The sequence below is a fragment of the Temnothorax longispinosus genome, chromosome 8 (genome assembly GCF_030848805.1).
Source record: "Temnothorax longispinosus isolate EJ_2023e chromosome 8, Tlon_JGU_v1, whole genome shotgun sequence".
NCBI classification, from domain to species: Eukaryota; Metazoa; Arthropoda; class Insecta; order Hymenoptera; family Formicidae; genus Temnothorax; species Temnothorax longispinosus.
Genome location: NC_092365.1, coordinates 19,790,861 through 19,809,524, shown reverse-complemented (window position 1 = coordinate 19,809,524; position 18,664 = coordinate 19,790,861). Strand labels below are relative to the sequence as shown.

The window sequence follows — 18,664 nt, the reverse complement described above, 5'->3', positions numbered from 1 at the left end:
CGCAGTCGAATGTAACGGATATCAACTGTAACGGAATGTAACTCCGAAGCGCGTTGGAAAGCGACTTTCTATCGATACAGAAAATATACCGAATTACGCTTTCATGATTATGAGTCTTGATTAATTGTAGTCTGTGGATTATTTTTTCCTGCTCATCATTTTGCGTATAATAATCACGAAAGCAGGATGTACGGGGTATTCCAGATAATTCTTTTCTGCTTTCTTTTAACTGGACTCTTCCTGTTTTATTTTAAGCCGGAAAATTTAATGGCGGATTTAATGATATACGGACATATCTAAGATATCATCAACAGATTGTGTGGAATGAGTTGTTGTTACGTATTATAGATCGGATTATTGTTGGAGCGAACGTTTCTGCGTTTCCGGTTGTAGTTGTGAAAAGAGAAATGCAGGAAATTTAGATGACATTCTATAAAGAAGAATTCATTCCCTGTATCCTTGCCAGAATTCCGAAGCGACCTAAGTCCATATTTCATTGAACAAATAAAGGAGGAGATAGATAACTTTCGATTCGATTTAAGGTCGAGAAGCTTTTTTTCATTCGGAGCCGTCGATATCCGTTAATAAACGTGTTCGTGTCGATGCCTGGTACCTCGGTTCCTTGATCCACGAAGACACACGCTATTTTTAGGCCGAGATTTCGTTGGAGGTCGCCTCCAACCGGTATTGATCGTTGGAAATTATAGCTCATTGAAATCGCGCATCGCGACCGAATAGTCAAGTCTGAAGCGAGCCAAGCTGAATCCTGGACAATCTCCAACATGCTGTTTCTGTTTGCTACGCGAAAGGGACGATGCTACCCGAAATATTAAAGTAGGCCAGAAGGCACGGATTATCGAATTGCACGACGTTCGCTAGCGCAATCTGTCTCGCCCATCTTTCAACACAGTCGTCCCAAGTATCAGGAAACATAATAATCCCGACGATTTCGAGGAAGCCGTAAATAGAAGATAGAAAACACTGAGTAGATATACGTAAAAATACGATGCGAAAAAATTAATTGTCGTTTCATATCGCGATGCAAGCAGAGAGATAGACATTCTCATTTATTATGTAAGAAACTTTCTGACATTTCTCCGAAATTTGATTACTAGGTAATTTTTAGCGTTGCTATCATGCGGAAAGACATGTATTATTACATAAAAATACATTAATTGTTTAAATACATTAATTAAATGTTATTGCGGAAAGAAACATTATTTTATGTGACGAGAAGATGTGCTGAAGTGTCGCGTTGCGAGATGAACGCGCACCTTTTCAGCGTGCGATCGTGCGGTTGTTACCGAGGCACGTTGTGATTGAAACGCTGTTACGTTCGGCGAACGTGAGGTAAAATTATCGGGCCATCATTACGACACGTTCGCTGCCAGGTGCGCCATATAAACGATACACGCGCCTTACTTTACGTGGGCCACGCGTGCATCATTTACGAACTGGGAACAGATATATTCGAAAGCGTGTGTATCCGATTCGAGGTGCATCCCGTTTTGCTGCCGGCTGCTTTACTGCCACTCTTGCGCAGAAATTATTAACGAACCCGAGCTTTATACGAACTTGATCGATTCTTACGAATGAATATATATCTCGACATGTATATGTATAGTTATGGCGTCATATCGAGCTAGGACGTATCGAGCTGCGACAGGAAATTTTTCATCATTCTATATCCTATAAATATTCCAGATTTTATATTCTAGATATATTCCATATTTTACAACCAACATTCTAGCTATCCCTCTGTGTTTGCAATGAATTTTTTCGTTTTGTTTTTCGAAAAACAAAATTTTCATTCGAATATCGCCAACTGTATGAAAATGAAAACGATCATCTACCTCTAAAATTTACTTGTTATACACTCAACGTGAAACGCCGTTTCTCAATCTATCGTGTTATCCGATTAATTATACAATTACTAATCGTATCATTTAAAACTGCATTGATTCGGTGCGTTAACGAGATATCTCCGCGTGTTGCAGGTGATAGATTTCGGTTCCAGCTGCTACGAGAATCAACGGGTATACACCTATATCCAGAGCCGCTTCTACCGTGCGCCGGAAGTAATATTGGGCGCGAGATACGGGATGCCGATCGACATGTGGAGCCTCGGATGCATCCTGGCGGAGCTGTTCACCGGTTTCCCACTGCTGCCGGGCGAGGACGAGGGAGACCAATTGGCGTGCATCATCGAGATGCTGGGCATGCCACCGCAGCGGCTCCTACAGAACTCCAAACGATCGCGTCAGTTCATCAGCTCGAAGGGCTACCCGAAGTACTGCACCGCGACGGCGATGCCGGACGGCACGACAGTGCTAAGCGGGGGTCTATCGAGACGAGGGAAGCTGCGCGGTCCACCGGGCTCGCACGATCTCGAGCGCGCCCTGAAGGGCTGCGACGACGTTCTGTTCTTGGACTTTCTCAGACGTTGCCTCGTGTGGGAGCCGGAGTGCCGAATGACGCCGAACAAGGCGCTGAGGCATCCGTGGCTGCGCCGTCGATTGCCGAGGCCGCCGGGTGACAAGAACGACACGCTGCCGGCGGTGACGTCGACGCAACCCGCGACCACCGGCGGCGGTTCCACCCTGAGAACGTCCGCGTCCGGCAGTAGAAGTTCCAGCAAGACCAACAGTCTGCAGAGCAGCAATAACGCCAGTGACGACATCGCGACGAGCAAGACGACGGGTCAGCAGACGAGGGGAAACCGTTTAATGGAGGACATGGTGTCGGCTTACGCGGGTTATTCGTACAACGCGTCCCAATTACACGGCGGTACTTGGGGCACCACGGGGGGATTAAACAGCGGCCATCAGTCGCTGAACTCTATCAGCGGGACCGGTGGCGGCGGTGGCGGTGGTGGCAGGAGCTCCTCCAGCAAGACCAACAGTCTGCAGGGGGCCAATAACACCAGCGACGACATTTCCACGAGCAAGACGACGGGTCAGCAGAGAGGAAATCGTTTGGTCGAGGACGTGGTGTCCGCTTACGCGGGTTACTCGTCGGCGTACGGCGCGTCTCAGCTGCACGGCGGCACCTGGGGCACGACGGGGGGACTGAATAGCGGCCATCAGTCGCTCAATTCAGTCAGTAGTAGGAGCTCCAGTAAGACGAACAATCAATTGCAGAGTGGTAATAATGCGTCGAGCGGCGATATTTCTGCGAGCAAGACCGAACGTCAGCAGCAGAGAGAGCGCGTGAGCGAGTTGCCGGTGACGATCTTCGATCCGTATCCCCTCGGGTCTTACGGTTGTCTGTCCGAGTCCCAGTTGCACGGGAGTCATCGGTCGAACCAGAGTAGCAGCCATCAGTCGCTCAATTCTGTCGACGGTGCGACGACCGGCAAGTCGCAGCGCGCTCGTCAAACACACCAGGCGCAGCAGCAACAGCACAATAACAATGGCGCGTCGCACGACAATTACAGCTCTCACGGCTCCTCGAGCAGCTCCAGCCGGTTGGTGCTCTCGTTTCAGCCGGGAATCCAGGAGATCCTCGAGGAGCTGAGACAATAGGCCAAGACGTGACGCCAATCGCTCTTTTCTCCTCCCTCCGATTCGCTCGCTCGCTGCCGTTCTCGGTATTGCTACTGACGAGCTTTTCGTCACGAAATGATCACGCGCTTTCCTCGTAGACAGAAGGAAACCCGTGAAAATAATGTAAAAATAAAGATGATTCGGCACCGGTCATCTAATGTGAAACTCGGCTGTGTCTCGCTGCCTTCCGTTCGGGCGACGTCCGAGCTGCGCTACCTCGACGTAGCGTCGAGGAGGGTTACTTGCGGTCATAAGGGTGAATAGCTGTTTTCATCATCGATCTCGGATACATGTGATTCACGCGTCGCGTTTCTACCGTCGTCGCGGTGTGGCTAGTTGTCGATGGGCCGCGAATCGGTTATAATCTGGTGAGAAGAAACGAGATGTTTTCTATGAGATTTTCGTAGGTCGGAGATGTTTTCCCTTTTAAAGGCGAATGCCGAACGTCCGTACAGTTAGCGTTATCCGAGAAAAATCATACAAAAAAAAAATGATTGGAGGAAAGACTCATTTTCGCGGATTCGTCACTGGTTTATTATAACTGATTTCACGCCTTATGTCTAGTCTTGCGTTACAAGGTCGGTATTCTCGAAATCGTACCTTCAGCCGCGGCGACGTCGCTTTGCGTTGCTCTCCGGTCTACTCGTTTCGAGATTTATTCCGACGGTCATTGCCTCCGTCGTGAAAATACGCGGTCGGTACGCTTGTCGGTAAGAGACATCTTTTCCCGCTATACGACAATATCTTGAAAAGCTTCAGAAATTCTCGTGAATGGAGTATGAAACAATTCAACGCGCGATTGTGTGTCTTAAAACACTCGTCGTCGAGTCCTTTGCGGAACGTACAATCGTGGAAGCAAAAGGCGCTTTCCTTTTTCGAGGAGTCTCCGAAACGCGCCCCGGAAATCGCGAGGACGATCTCGACACTCGACACAACGCGACTGTTATTCATCGCCTCCCGGCTGTCTCTCGTTCTTTGTAAAGCTAGACTTTACGTTTTGTTCCGACAAACGGTGAAACGTAAAACTCAATTTTTCAAAGACATTTCAGATCTGTGTAACAAATCGACTAATTGACGGATAAGTACAGAGACGTACGCAAATGTTACTATCAAATTTGTCGCGGTACATAATACATCGATATAAGGAGGAACGAATTATTCATTCCTTCTCATCAGCGCGACGTATTTTCTCCAACACAATCGATTTCACCGGAGATAAGACGACAGGTCGTGTCGAATTGATCGCAAACAGAAGTCAGCTGAGTCCAAACGGAATCGTCGATCGACTTACATTTACATAAAGTCTCGGTTCGCGAATCAGGATTAATGCACAATCGTCGTCGATCGTCTCTCACGGATCGCGACGGTGCGCAGGGGTGGTAGTTCGGACGACCTGGAGGTCATTGTGCCAAGGGAAGCCCGGGGAAACCGCGACGGCTCGATAGGTCGTACGTGATGCAGCACGTTAGATATATCGTCGTGTCGCGATGTCACCGACGACGACGCAGGCATAGCGATTCGTTCGCGATAGACATGATCTAATGATGTGAAGAAGCACACGCTCGACTGAATAGATTTGCCGCTGTTCGTAAAGACGCTGTCGTCCCTCTTTCTGTGATCCGAAAGAAAATATATCCGAAATGCACTTTTCCGTCATTAATACGATTTGTTGCACATATTTGACAAAACGCGGCAACAATTCGAGCGAGAATCGCGCGAATCGCTTCATAGACCGTTCACGGAAAGTTATATCGATGAAATCGAATCGCGCTTCAAGAATAACATTGTATACACGTGACGATTTTGTAAAATTTATAGGTTTTACACATTTTTTTATAATTGTGTTTTGTAAAGTTTTCTGTATTACATGCGTTTAAATATTAGTGCTTGTTTTTAATCGATTAAAATAGGACGCGTTAAACAATTATTTTTCCAACATTTCTTTCGGTCATTGAAATGAACGGAATTATTTTTTTAATGCTTTTGACGATACTTTTTATTATGTACGTTACTTTGTAATTAATTACACACTTACTTTATTATCTTTTTCTCCTATTATCATAATTAAAGATCCTTATTATGCGGCTCTTGTAGGCGATAGATAGAGAAGGCTGCCTTTCCTGCATTAAATTGCTCACTATACACGAATCCATTAGTGATGAATTATGAACGCTCATTACGGTTTTCAACCGAACGCAAAGTTCAGTCAATTCTGAAGCGGGCTTTGATTAAAAGCAAGCACGGTGAACCGGGGGAAACGCCGGAAAAAAAATATCGTACCTAGGCGGCTCCAGCGTTTAATCCGATGCGATGAACGGCGCGACGCGCAATTTACGACGGGAAGAATCGCGCTCGGTTTGTTAACTTCTCTCAGCTTCTTCTGGGCTAACTGGGTTAATTTTCCCCTCGTGCATCCTCGTCTCGGTGCTTATTATTCGCTGCGTACATTTAATCGAGACAGAAACGTCCGGCGTGTTACGGTAGCGGCCTTTTCTATCCCTCGCGGTTCTCGCTTGTGAGACGTGTGACAATCGCGTTTTTCACGCACCATCCGTCTTTCACGTTTTTCTTTCCCTCGCGGACACGTTCGGTTAGGTCTTACGGGAGCGCGCGTCTCTCTAGCGAGAAATCCGGTTTAAAGGACACACGACAAAGAACCGAAAATAAAAGGGATTTCCCTTTGCTCGCGCGGGGTGAACGACTCGTGTCCTATGACCGTTTTAGTTCCGCATTATTATCGGTACCTCGTAGATCTTTGTATAGTCTCCGTTATGAATGGACGGCTTTTATATGTGGAAAACTCTGAGATAGATTTTTACAATTGTTTCCAGAAAAAGAACACGATAGTAGGTATCTATGTAATGTAAATCATTTCTACATAAAAGCCGTTCAAATTCACTCATAGCATCACAACATATATCAAATTTAGGTACTTATCTAATACTTGTTCTCACGAAAGGACCACCTTAAATTTGAAACTGTAAATTGAGAACTTTTTATTAAATATATTAAAATTTGAATTATTTAATTAATAATTAATATTAAAATTAATTATTAATTTTGTAAGGAAGCAACAATTTCAATGTATATTGTTCTGTAATGATTGTTCTACGGTTATTTTAAAACCATGTCAGAAACGCATTTTACTACGTAACTTTTTTCGAAAAAAATTTTGCGAATATTTATTTATTTATTTGTGCGAGAAAGTGTACAAGAAAGTGTTGTACTTTTTTTTTGTATGAAAAAAAGACAAAAGAAAACTCGATTCAAGCCGATATCAATGATCAATCTCCTACTGTATAATTTCATCCAAGTGCAAATATATTATTGGCAACAGAAAAATCATTAATATGCATCACTTCTTCGCTGAACCATTGTTAAACGTTGATGTGCTTTAATTACCACTTCCTGTTTTATCGCGTCGTCATCAATTTTCCCCGAGTTATTTCAAGCTCTACTTTGTGCCCGACCGTAATCGTCAGGCGATCTCTTGTTCACCAGAACAGCTTTCGGAGCACGACAGCACGCGCGGTCCGCGAACAATGCGATGACTCTGGCGATGCGAAATCGCTAAATTTAGGCGAACAAAACCGCGTGCGCGGGGCGGGCAGTTGTAAGAGCCGAGCGTGGATGAGTGACGAGACGACGACGACGAAGGAGAGAAACATGACGAGAAAAAAAACCGAAAGAGAATGGACATATAAAAGGCGGCGAAAAGGGCGCAGCCGACAATGATAGCAGCGAAGAGCGGCAAAAGTCGATTAAGTTTGAAAGAGATCGGAGCGATCGGCGGATTTAAAAAATCGTGATACCGAACAGCATGTCTTTGTGATATGGAACTTAGGCGTACTGGGATTTATACTAACGAATGTAGATAAAAAAGTATATATATATATTATATATGTGTGTAAAAATTACGTATATTATGTTATATCGAGGTGATGAATGAATAGTTTGTAAAGCGCGCGATGTAGTTTAATCTCGTCGTAGAGTGCTCGCAAAAGTATTGACGACCCTCTTCTTTTTCTTTGTACAAGGAATACAAGGTGTACGAGGAACGAGTATCGATCCCCTATTCTTTCTTCGAAAATATCGCTCTTGAAAACAATATTTCTCTGTGAATAATATATAATCTTAATTAAATATTAATATTAGCAGAATATAATATTGATATAATACATATTATTATATTTATACATAATATGTGTTATATTATAACATAATATTAATATATAATTATTGATATATATATATTATATCATTAAATATATTACTTATTACGTAAAAGATAAAAAATTGGAACCTTTTTACAATCGATACTTGTTCTCACTTCGACGACCGAGTATAAGAATAACTGGGTTTTTGACATAACTTTGAGTACAGTTCAGGTTGAGCGATCGAGAACGCAGGACGATCTTTGTGACGTGTTGTGACACGAGCGTGGGTTTCGAGTTTGGATTTCTTTCATCCTCTCATCTCCAAAAATCCAACCTAATCCGCGAAAGTATATCACCCGATTATTTCGTACGTGTAATTTTAGCGTGCAGTAGTATAGCTTTTTTAATTTCTCAGCGATATTATCTCGTAAGTTTTCTTAATCCGACCATAATAGAACGAATTACGGCGACATCAAGAGAATCGTATCGCAACGCGCGCGCGTTCGCGAGAATACTCGTCTCGTCGAGAGATGAAACAAGAACGTTAATCGGCCGAAACCCGGAGGGAAATAATCGCGATCCGTCGTCGCTGCGCCACGTCCCGGAAATCGATCGGGAAAAAAAAAATGTAATCGACCGGTCTCGACGATCGCACGCGTGCATTACTTTAGTGGGCGATTAGCTTGGGACCGGTCGTCGCTACCACTGCCGATAGCTCGTTAGGTAGGCGCCACGCTTCATTTTTCGCAAGCTGGCTCATTTGCGCGGAACCTAGTCTCCGTTTTTCCCCCGTGCGTCCCCGTAATTCTCGCGAATTAACACGTGGAGTGCCGGCCGACGATTCGCTAATTCCGCATGCAAGGATACCCGTTACACCGATTGTATACTCTATGCTATGCAATGCGGAGGCACTTCGGTGCGCTGTGTACATATAAATACATTATAGTAATTGAATATCCTGTATACGCACAAATGCCTACGCGGTAATCGGCGATATATCTTATCGAGAGAACGTGTTTAATGCCTAGACACTTGTTACTTACGTTACATTACGACTGATCGCGATGAAGAAAATAAAAGGTAAACATTTCAAGCGATAATTGAAGATAATGAACGATCAAAGATTACACGCGAGCGACTCGTAATGATCAATTTTGTTCAATCATAAATTTACATTCGCAGAATATATTCCGATGGGAAATATACCCCCCTTATTCTTGTTAAATGTGTGGATTACACTCTGGCTTTACGATAGTCGACGTGTTACAGTTTCAGCGGTGAAATCAAGTATTTTTTTAGCGTGCTGGAATTACGATGTATTAATTGGCGTAAATTACTGTGTGTACGCGAGCTTGTACTTATACTATCTTAACGAGATTCAATCGGTAAACAGAGAGTAACAATGTGGCACTCAACGTGTTAATCACTTATTTACGATGGTTGTACCGACTTAATTTATTTCCTCGCTGCTTGAACCGGTAATTCACGTTTACCCTTTCAGTTGTCGCTGCAGCTTCGCGGCCCAGAGCCATTCGCGTGTCGCTGCCTGATCTCGGGAAAGATCGCGCGAAAGTCCGTTCAAAACCATTTTTTTTTAGATGTGGCATGAATAATAATCGGTCTTTCCTCTTTTTCTTGTCTCTCCGCTCTCGAGGACGCTTTTTCTCGCCGTTCATGCGACGTGTCCGGAGATATAAGCGATTTTAAGCTTGTAACGGAGTAAGCGCGAATCTCAAGGTTGGGGTTGTTGGTGAACGAGAGATTACAATTGTCTGGAATTTTTTCGTGGATTCTTTCGTTAAAAAGTGCGCGGGTTGTTGCGAAACTCGCGGTGATTTTGTCCCTTTCCATTCGCAAGAACAGTGTTCTTCATTTAAGTCGTCTAACAGTGTTCTTCCTTTAATCGCCTTAGCTGAGCATCTATTATCAAAGCAAACTGGTTATGCGGTAAATGAGATCCAGATTTTAATATAAACGTTTTCAAATAGAGCGCAGCAATTGATTCTTACAAAAATAGACGCGAGACGCGGAAATTCCTTTATTTGGCATTTACGATCGGATCGAAAATCCTCAGATTGTACCTGCTCGTTAAATTCGATTTCTGCGGCGAACAGAATTTCCAGTTTACTCCCTTTCAATAATGCATTCGTGATAAATAACAAATACGATTACTTGGTATTTGCGGAGTGATAATCCGTAACGTCGTTTAAATTATTAATTTCAGATATGAATATTTAACGAGACGTTTATCACACGCGTGAAACGGCTGGTGTAATATGGAATTCACGACGAAATTCGGGAAAATCGTCGCGCCGATCGAGCGTAATCGAACTTCGACTTGGGTAAACGGATCATCGTGGTAAATTTTTAACCACAGACGTAAACAGCGCGTGAAATGCGAATTTGACCGGAAATCGATATGCGACGCATCGGAACAACGCGAAGCGAGCGAGCAACTACGCATGAGAGAATAAAGGAAAGATCGATTTCGAATTTAAAAAAAAAATCGACTCCGGCTATCGGTTTAGGATTAATAATTATCCTTGGCGAAAAAAGTGACGTAAGTGCGGAAGAAATCGGCGGATAATAACGAGAGAACGAGTTAGGCGAGAGAAGGGAGAGAAAGAGAGAGCGACCGCGGGACAAAACGACGAGAGACTGTATCACGTTTCTAACGTAACGATGTACATGTACTATATAATTGCGTAAGCGTTTGTATGATAGTTAAGGAATTTTTCGTAAAATTAACCGTTAGGGACGCGCGTTTAGCATACATCGTGTGCGTACGCCCGCGCACACCCCCACACACAGACACACGTGGCGAACAGGTGCCTCGGAGTTCGTTGAGCGCGTTTAACCCCTCTCGCTTCGTGACCCCGTCCCCGTGGCATCCCTCTTTATCACGTCACTCGCGACGAATCGCGCTTTGCCGGCGTGTAGGTACCGTCGCTCCGAGAAGGGAGAGGGCCGAGAGTTGCGTCGCGAGTGAAAATCTCGTATTCGCGAACCTCCTCCGCGCTTTGATCCCATCGTACTAGACTTCGGAATCTTCGTTCTCGTTCTCTTCACGAACTTTCTCACTCGGTGATGCGAAACTATTCTGAAAGCTGAAGATGCGCATCCTATCCGATAGAAGAAGAATCTGGGTCGGAATTGTTAAGGCTCTGTGCCATTCAAAAATTTAATCCTCAGATTGAAGAATTCTCGTTTTCCTCGTCTACATACGTTTAAAATCTCTATCTCTAATTCTTGCTGCTTTTATATTTTTGGTTAGTAAATTTAATTTTAATTTTTTTTTTTTACGATTTACTCGGCCTTTTATTCGATATTAAAGGTGATCTGAAATAACGAGGGGCAAGATGTGCATATGTATGCACATTAGATGTAATGCACATATAATTTACATTCACTTACGCTAAATTGCTGAGTTGAGCGTTGCGTTTAGTGTCTCGCCTAATGGACTCGCTTACGACTTCTAAGAACCGTCGGATTATTCCCATAATGCGACCAGTTATTCTGTAATAACCTATCACTATCCGATGGATGCCATCTGCAGCCGGGTTATTCCGGGGAAATTGCGTGGAAAATTGCTTTCGCGAAGCGAGGACGGTCGCGCGAGTCGTTCGATCGATCGGCGATTAGCGACGATCGAGGGGGTCGTCAACCGGTTAGTCGCACACGTTCAACGGAATTTTTGGGTCGGAAATTTTCACGCCGAAATGCATGTACTGCAATTTGACTTGGGATCGAAGAGTGAGAAAGAAAAAAGAGTTTTTTTCACGCGCAATCGCGCGACTCGGTTTCGCGGCGCTGAGACTAGTCGTCGAAGAAACGACTGTGAAACGACGAGCGTTCGTCAAACGAATGTTCGCCGAATTATGTCCACGATCATTCGCACACCCACGGCATGCACGTGCGCGGCGTGCAACGAACGATGCAGGTAGAGGTACCTGTTTGAGCGATTTAGAACAAAGCCACTGTATTAAGTCATATAGATAAGCGAGAATTTAGGACCGGTTTCTTTCACGCAAATGATGTGTCGCTTGGCTTCAGCCTCGGTTCGTCCGATTCTCTGTTTCCTGATTCGTAACACCAGTTATATCATAAAAAGAGAACACTTTTTTCGAAGCTTTGGAGATATTACACTGAGAGAAATTTAGATGACAACAAAATTTGATTTGCTGCGAGTAGCAAATTTTTTGCTATTGCAACAAAAGGTTTGCTACTGTGCTACTTTGCTAAATTAATTAGCTCTCGCAACAAACCAAGTGTTTGTTGTTATTACAGTGACAAGTGATTTGCTAATACAGCAAAAAATTTCTCTCAGTGTACACACATATATCCTTAACAGAAACTCATTTAAATTCGAAGTTACTCAGAAGTAACTACGAATTTGGTTCAGTTTCTGTTAAGGATATGAATTAACTGCAGGATAAGGCATATTTCATTAAACAGAAAGAATGATTTGTAGAATAGATAAGACGGATGAATAAGCGATAATAACAAACCCTGTACATGCGGAGAAAGAGAAACGGATCGATCGCAGTTAGGGCCAAGCGATGAAACCGGCTCTTAGACAATGTAATGATCATATAGCTGATAAGAAAAAGAGAATACGTGCGGAGAACAAAGTCGGTTAGCTAGTAGATTAATGCTGTTTTTTAGCGACCAGGACAACACGTTTCTCGCTGTATATTTATTTCCTCATCGCGACCCTCTTCGCCGAAGGCAACGACCAATCGATCGCGTGTCGCCCATCCCCGTTTACGCAATCGATTTTTATTTTTATCACAACATGATAATTGTAACGCGTATATATTTTACGGTGAAACCGAAATTCTCTCTAAACACGACCTTATAAATCTATGATCAATTTTCGTTCGTATTTCGATCTGTATTTCGGGCTTGGATACCTGTCAGAATTGGCGGAATCAAGCGAGAATAATTGTAAATAATAAAGTAGTTGACAATCATGTTATCATCGATCGAACGTATATTAAGTGTCGATTTCTTGGAATGTAAAATCGTATTTGAAGTAAGCCTCTAACATTAGGAAAACATTGGTTTGTTTCGTACTTGTGCCTGAAATTTGTCAATTATCGTGTTGTGACACGCAGCAAAAATCGCACGCGTAAAGGGGGGTCTAAGATCCGGTTGCGCTGACGGCTCGGTTGATTTGGACTGTCTGGACGCTTGAAAATTTTGTGTTAACAAAAACTCGAAAGTCGGATTCAGAGAAATTAGATCTCAACTGAAAGAATTTTCTTCTCGATCCGAAATAGAGGTTCTTTATTGTCGATTATTGACTCTCGATACTAAAGTTTTGGATGTTCAGCTTGGTTCCGGTTGGCGATTTGTCTTATTTACGGACCGGAGCTGCAGAGAACAATTGTGGAAAAAGGGAAAAAGAATTGAGTTGAAAATCAACCGACGTCGGTGCGCCCGGGGTTCCGCAGTGTCTTTTATTTCGTACCTAACGAAACATTCTAGATCGTTGTTCCTCGGTCACTGTGTATGTTAGTTGGTGACTGGCAAAGCCTCAAGTTTTTACCGTAACCAAAATGGATTTTGCGTTGGACACTGTTTCCTATAGCTCTCGAAATGTATTATAGATTACGTATGTACGTGCCTGCGAGAAAAAAATACTTGGCGACACAGAGACACAAAGATACAAAATACACGGACACACACACATGCACACGCAATCCCACGTTCGTTACAATCCGTAGCCTTTAAACGCTCGCATCGCATCTCTTTTTACCGCTAAAGTGTATACATCGCGGAACAAGTTCATGGCATAAATTACTGTGTAATGTCAATGTCGCTTTGTTCCTAGCATAATCGAAGCGCATAATCCAGGTTGCGCAACGCGCAGCTTTAATATTCTAGAAAGCTGAGCGGAGTGCGTATTTAATTAATTATTGCGGTCGCGCGGCGAACATTGTGATAGCTACGTAGTTGCGAATCGTCGTCGCGCAGCGATAACAAATTGTGATCCGAGATTTATACTCTTAATCCGTAAGTCGTAGCATGAGGAATTACAGATAAATATCATTTTAATACGTCCTGCATTATGCCCCCTTGGTGTATATCGATCACTTGCAAGCATGCGGTTTAGAGATGCAAAACCGCATCTATACGTCATTTTTCACATATCATGTACAACGCGCTAGATTATTAAATTTTAAATTGTCTAATTTTAAATAAGGTCAAAGATGTTTATCTTTTAGGAAGCGAGTTGCTTTTACTCGAAAGCTAAGATTATTTCCTATTTTATTTCGCAACTCTTGAGTCATTCGCGCGAAAGGGAAAAACGTTTTATTAGTTTGCATTTTATGAATTTTATTGATTAATTCGTTCTTCGGATTGAAAATTCGGATGTATCGAGATGCTATATACTTTTTCTCATGTTATTTTCAAGAATTCGCGCTTTTGTTCCTGCGCATTTATGTATCCCGACTGAATGGTATTTTTACCTATACCTATATACGCTCTCGTCATAAAAATTGCGAGATAGATCTCCGATAAAATGCACAGTGCGCGCGTAGAAGTTAATACGATTCAAGAACGATAGTTCCAGTTAATTCCAGGACTTTATTGCGCGAACTACGTCTGCCTACGTTTGTTCCTAGCCAAATATTTTTCACTTTGATCGCCAATGAGAGGGTGAACTTTTGAGATAATTTTGCAGCGCATTTTTTAAATATTACGAAAAAAAAGGTGAGATATCTCTGTTAGCAATTAATATCGTCGCAACGTGAGTGCGGTCACGACCACTGTGCAATCATAATTTTTGCAAGTGTGTGTAAGCTCTCTCGCGAGAAAAGTGAAATTCGAATGGAACGAAGAATGCTGCCACAATTACCTGCGTGGTTTCGAAGATACACGCGTACAACAAAACACACACACACATATATACAAATGCGTACACGCTCTCTGTCTCTCAGATGATACGTGCGTCGCATACGTACTGGTCATTATTCGTTTGCACGCATGTCCTTTCCACGCACCTCTCGTATCCTTGATGCCCATCTGGAGCAGGGCGTTTTCGTTTATTGTACGATAATACGTCTTTTCGGTTATCGTTTTACTTAGTCGACAGTAAGACTTTTCCTATATTTTAAGTTGTTAATGTTGTGTATAAGGATATGTTTGCGCCGCTGCGACACGTCCGGTGGGGGAAAAGGGGTCTCGGACACATAAATTAATTAATCCTAGCATTATCCAAAGGGGAAAGTGCCCTTTGTACTGAACGGTTATTAATGTCAGAATTTTCATTAGTTTATCATGATATTACGGATTAGAGAAAGAGAACATGATTCAATAATCTCTCCAATTAATCTCTTCAAGTTTTTTCACAGATTTCAAATAATCAGCGATTTTATTAATATATTACAGAAAAAATGTATTTTTTTCTGTTACTTATAACTCCAAGAAATGTATTATTCATTGTTTTTTAATATTTTTGATATTATAAAGAATATCTTAAATGTGCTAGGATAAATTAATATTTTAATTCTCTTCGGGAATTTTTGAGGCATTTAGTTTCAAGTTTCAAGGAAAACCGCAATCGATCGATGAGACATTGTTCTTATCACGTTTGACTTTATCACGTGACTGCCGCTTGCATTTATGCATTGCGCATTTCTTTTTCATTTCGTATTATTGCAGAATACTCTACCGAAGGGTTCGCGGTGTAAGAAACCTACGATACGTAAAGCGCATTTTTAGATACGATTTCATGTTTAAAGTAAACTACATCGAATTATGGGACTTGCTATTATTTCCGCACACGAACTCTTTAATTTCCTAATTCTTTAATTTTCCCTTTGCACGAACTCGCTCGTGTCTTTCCCGAGTTTTTCACGGACCGGATGGCTCGCAGCGGCTAATTGTCTCGGCTTTTGTACCGCCGTAAAATGCGCATCGTCACAAAACCTAAAAATACACAACATGCATACTCGCACGCGCGCACGCACACACACACACGGACAAAACAGACACACGAATACGTACACACATCCGTCTGCTCCGGTTTTACGTAAGTTTATGCTAAGTTCTTAGGATATTAACGTGGCTTCTCTCATTTTATTTAAGCGACAATGCAAAGTTTGATCTCTTACTCGTACATACATCATTATGAATATAAATATTATAAATAAATACACATTACATGGATAATCCGCATAATTATGATTACGCGAGGAATCATGCTCGTTGCGTCCCTTTCCTCCCGCGTCCTTCCCTCTCACCTCCGTACCCTCTTCGCGATTAGCGAACTCCTTCGATGGAACGAGGGGACGAGGTGCGTCTCGTCGCGCGTTCCTCTTCTCCACCGTGGGGAACACCGCATGTTATACATATATAAATATATATAAGGAAAGAAAAAAACAAATATACAAATATATAGGACGCGATTCGAGCGTTCGTCCTACGTGTAAAGATACACTACCAGTCCCCCACCATTTATCCTCTTTCCCACCCCCCTCCCCCCGGGTCATCCCTTCCCTCCTCTGCCCGCAAACAATTGTAAACGCGTTCTCGCCGCGAGTCACGAAAGCGCGAATATGATTTTTTAAAGAACTGCTCCGACTTGATTAAGAAACGAAATAAACGCTGCTTATGACAGTTAAAACGGCTGTACACGTGCTTTTTCATATCCTCAATTCCCATTCCGACTTTTCCCGCTCCCGAAATGGAGTCAAGAACGGTTTGACCTCGAAAATAAAGTGGCTTCTGCCAAGATTTCTGTTGAAATTAGAGAAGATTATCCTCCGAAAGAGCCGAAGAAGCACCAATCTAGAATTGACCTAGATTCATTTGCATAGCAAAAAGCAAGAATGAGGTAAGTGCATAATTTGTAAGATCCAATCTGAATATGCAGTCGTATATCTAAAAAAGATCTTGCAAATTGTGGGCTTGACTCGCTCGTTACATTAAAGTTCTTAGAATCAATATTTTATTCGTATCAAGGAAATCTCGATTCTCCATTCTTCCTCCTAATTTGTCTCGTCAAGCGATATTCAGAGAAGCATTGTTAACAAGTGTCTTTTTATGTCTTTTTGACAGTGTAAATGGGCGAAAAATAATGTCGGCGGAAATATTTTTGGCTGATCGCGCACGCGAACAATATTAATCACGCTAGAACGTACACTCTGTGTTTTCTCGCCAGGTGCGCCTGGCGTCGTGATATTAAATAATTAACGAGCGCGCGTAAAGTTATATCGATGACATCTTGAGATATGAGGGCCACCGACGAACCCGACACGCCGAGGTATTATAAATCTGAAACTATCGTCTTCGGCGGAAATTTCCATCTAACAACTGGACGCGCGGGCGGATTTATTTCTCTCTCAGCGGAAAAAGAAGAACGGGATCGTATATCGAGCGTGAAGAATGGCCAAGAAATCAGATGGGTTTCTCTTGTTTCTTTTCTCTTGGACGTTTATTGTGCGTCGGAGTGTCGTCCGACTGGGCTCCGATGGAGCTTTACCGCGAATCAACGAAGGAGAGGACGGCACCGGAATGGTCCCAATAATCCTTGACATTTGTCACTCGGATCCTATATCGGATCGGTGCTTCGCTCTCTCTCCTCTGAGACCCGGCGTCTAAAACCCCAAGGTGGACCCGAATCGAAATGCTCCCCTCGTACCACCCATTCGAGTGCACATAGCCGGATAATAATTATGGACACGACGTCACGCGTGGGTGATTCTCTCGGGGACGGGTACTGAATTACGTCGGACCAACGTCATTTTCGGCGGAGGAGCAGAAATATTGTACTTTAGAACGACGTCATCAATCGACGCCGGAATATTGCCCTCTTCGCGAACCCGCGAGGAATATTTGATCCGTCCAATTATTTCCCACTGTATTTCCCACAGTTTTACTTTTTAACACGGAACGGAATCTCACTGCGCAAACACCCCTCGCGTTTTACGTATGTATGTATTCTATGTTCTGATATTACGGGGGAAAAATTATATTGGATTAACGTAATTTTTTCGGCGGGGAGAAATATTGTATTTTAGAAAGATGTCATCAATCGACGCCGGAATATTGCTCTCTTCGCGAACGCGCGAGGAATATTTGATCGACAGTCCAATTATTTCCCACTGCATAGGACCCTATACAGTTTTACTTTTTAACAGGAATGAAATAACCATGCGCGTTTTACATATTTATGTTCTGATATTACAGGGAAAAAAATATATATTATGAGCGGATTGATGATGTTCGTAAGCAAAGCGAGCCTCAATGTAAGTATGAATTTAGGGCAATTCAATTATGCCACGTCCGGTAAATGAGAGAGTAACCCATTAAGTATACTTGACTGATGCATATCGGACGGAAGGACGGACGGATATGTATCATCCATGTCTATTGATTACATCTTCCGGTGAAAACGGGACATTGCGCAATGTCGTCGATGTTTGACCGCGTCAAACGATGTGCGCCCGATAATACGCGGTTACCGCGTTTGATATAGCGCTTATCTGCTGCGTTGTGATCATTACCATGTACCACGAGTTAACTTTTATATCGTAATTTTATCGTAACACGTGTTAATTTCCCTGATTCACCTGAGAATGTATGTAATAATAACGTGATAACTTTACGACAACTAAATGGAACAGGATAAAAGTTTAATCGTAAAAAAGGATGAACGATGAACGCAAAAGACAACGTGAGAATCATATTCATATATCACGTTTTTATAGAAATGTAAAAATACATCAGGCAATGAAAGCATAAATATGTGTTCTGTTTTTATTAATACTAAATATAGAGGAAAATTAAGCAGCGGAAAAGTGGAACGCGGTCATAGTCCTTTACAGAAATATCCGGGCAAGTGGATCACTTTCGGACGAGATAATAGCCGAACGAGCACGACCCTCGAAAATTCAGAGTAATAAGACTAATTATAAATATTATTATCCTTGTCGTCGAGAACCAGCGTCC

At 42.8% G+C, this 18,664-nt stretch overlaps 1 protein-coding gene across 1 annotated transcript in view; it reads left to right on the top strand.

Moving 5' to 3' along the window:
* Positions 1-16,341, top strand: part of LOC139817162 (uncharacterized) — a 47,712-nt gene extending 31,371 nt beyond the window's left edge. Inside the window, exon 2 of the mRNA XM_071785016.1 lies at positions 1,998-16,341. Within this exon, the coding sequence (XP_071641117.1) occupies positions 1,998-3,524 (1,527 nt within the window). The 3' untranslated portion in view covers positions 3,525-16,341. The remainder of the gene's footprint in view (positions 1-1,997) is intronic.
* Positions 16,342-18,664: the final 2,323 nt, after the last annotated feature.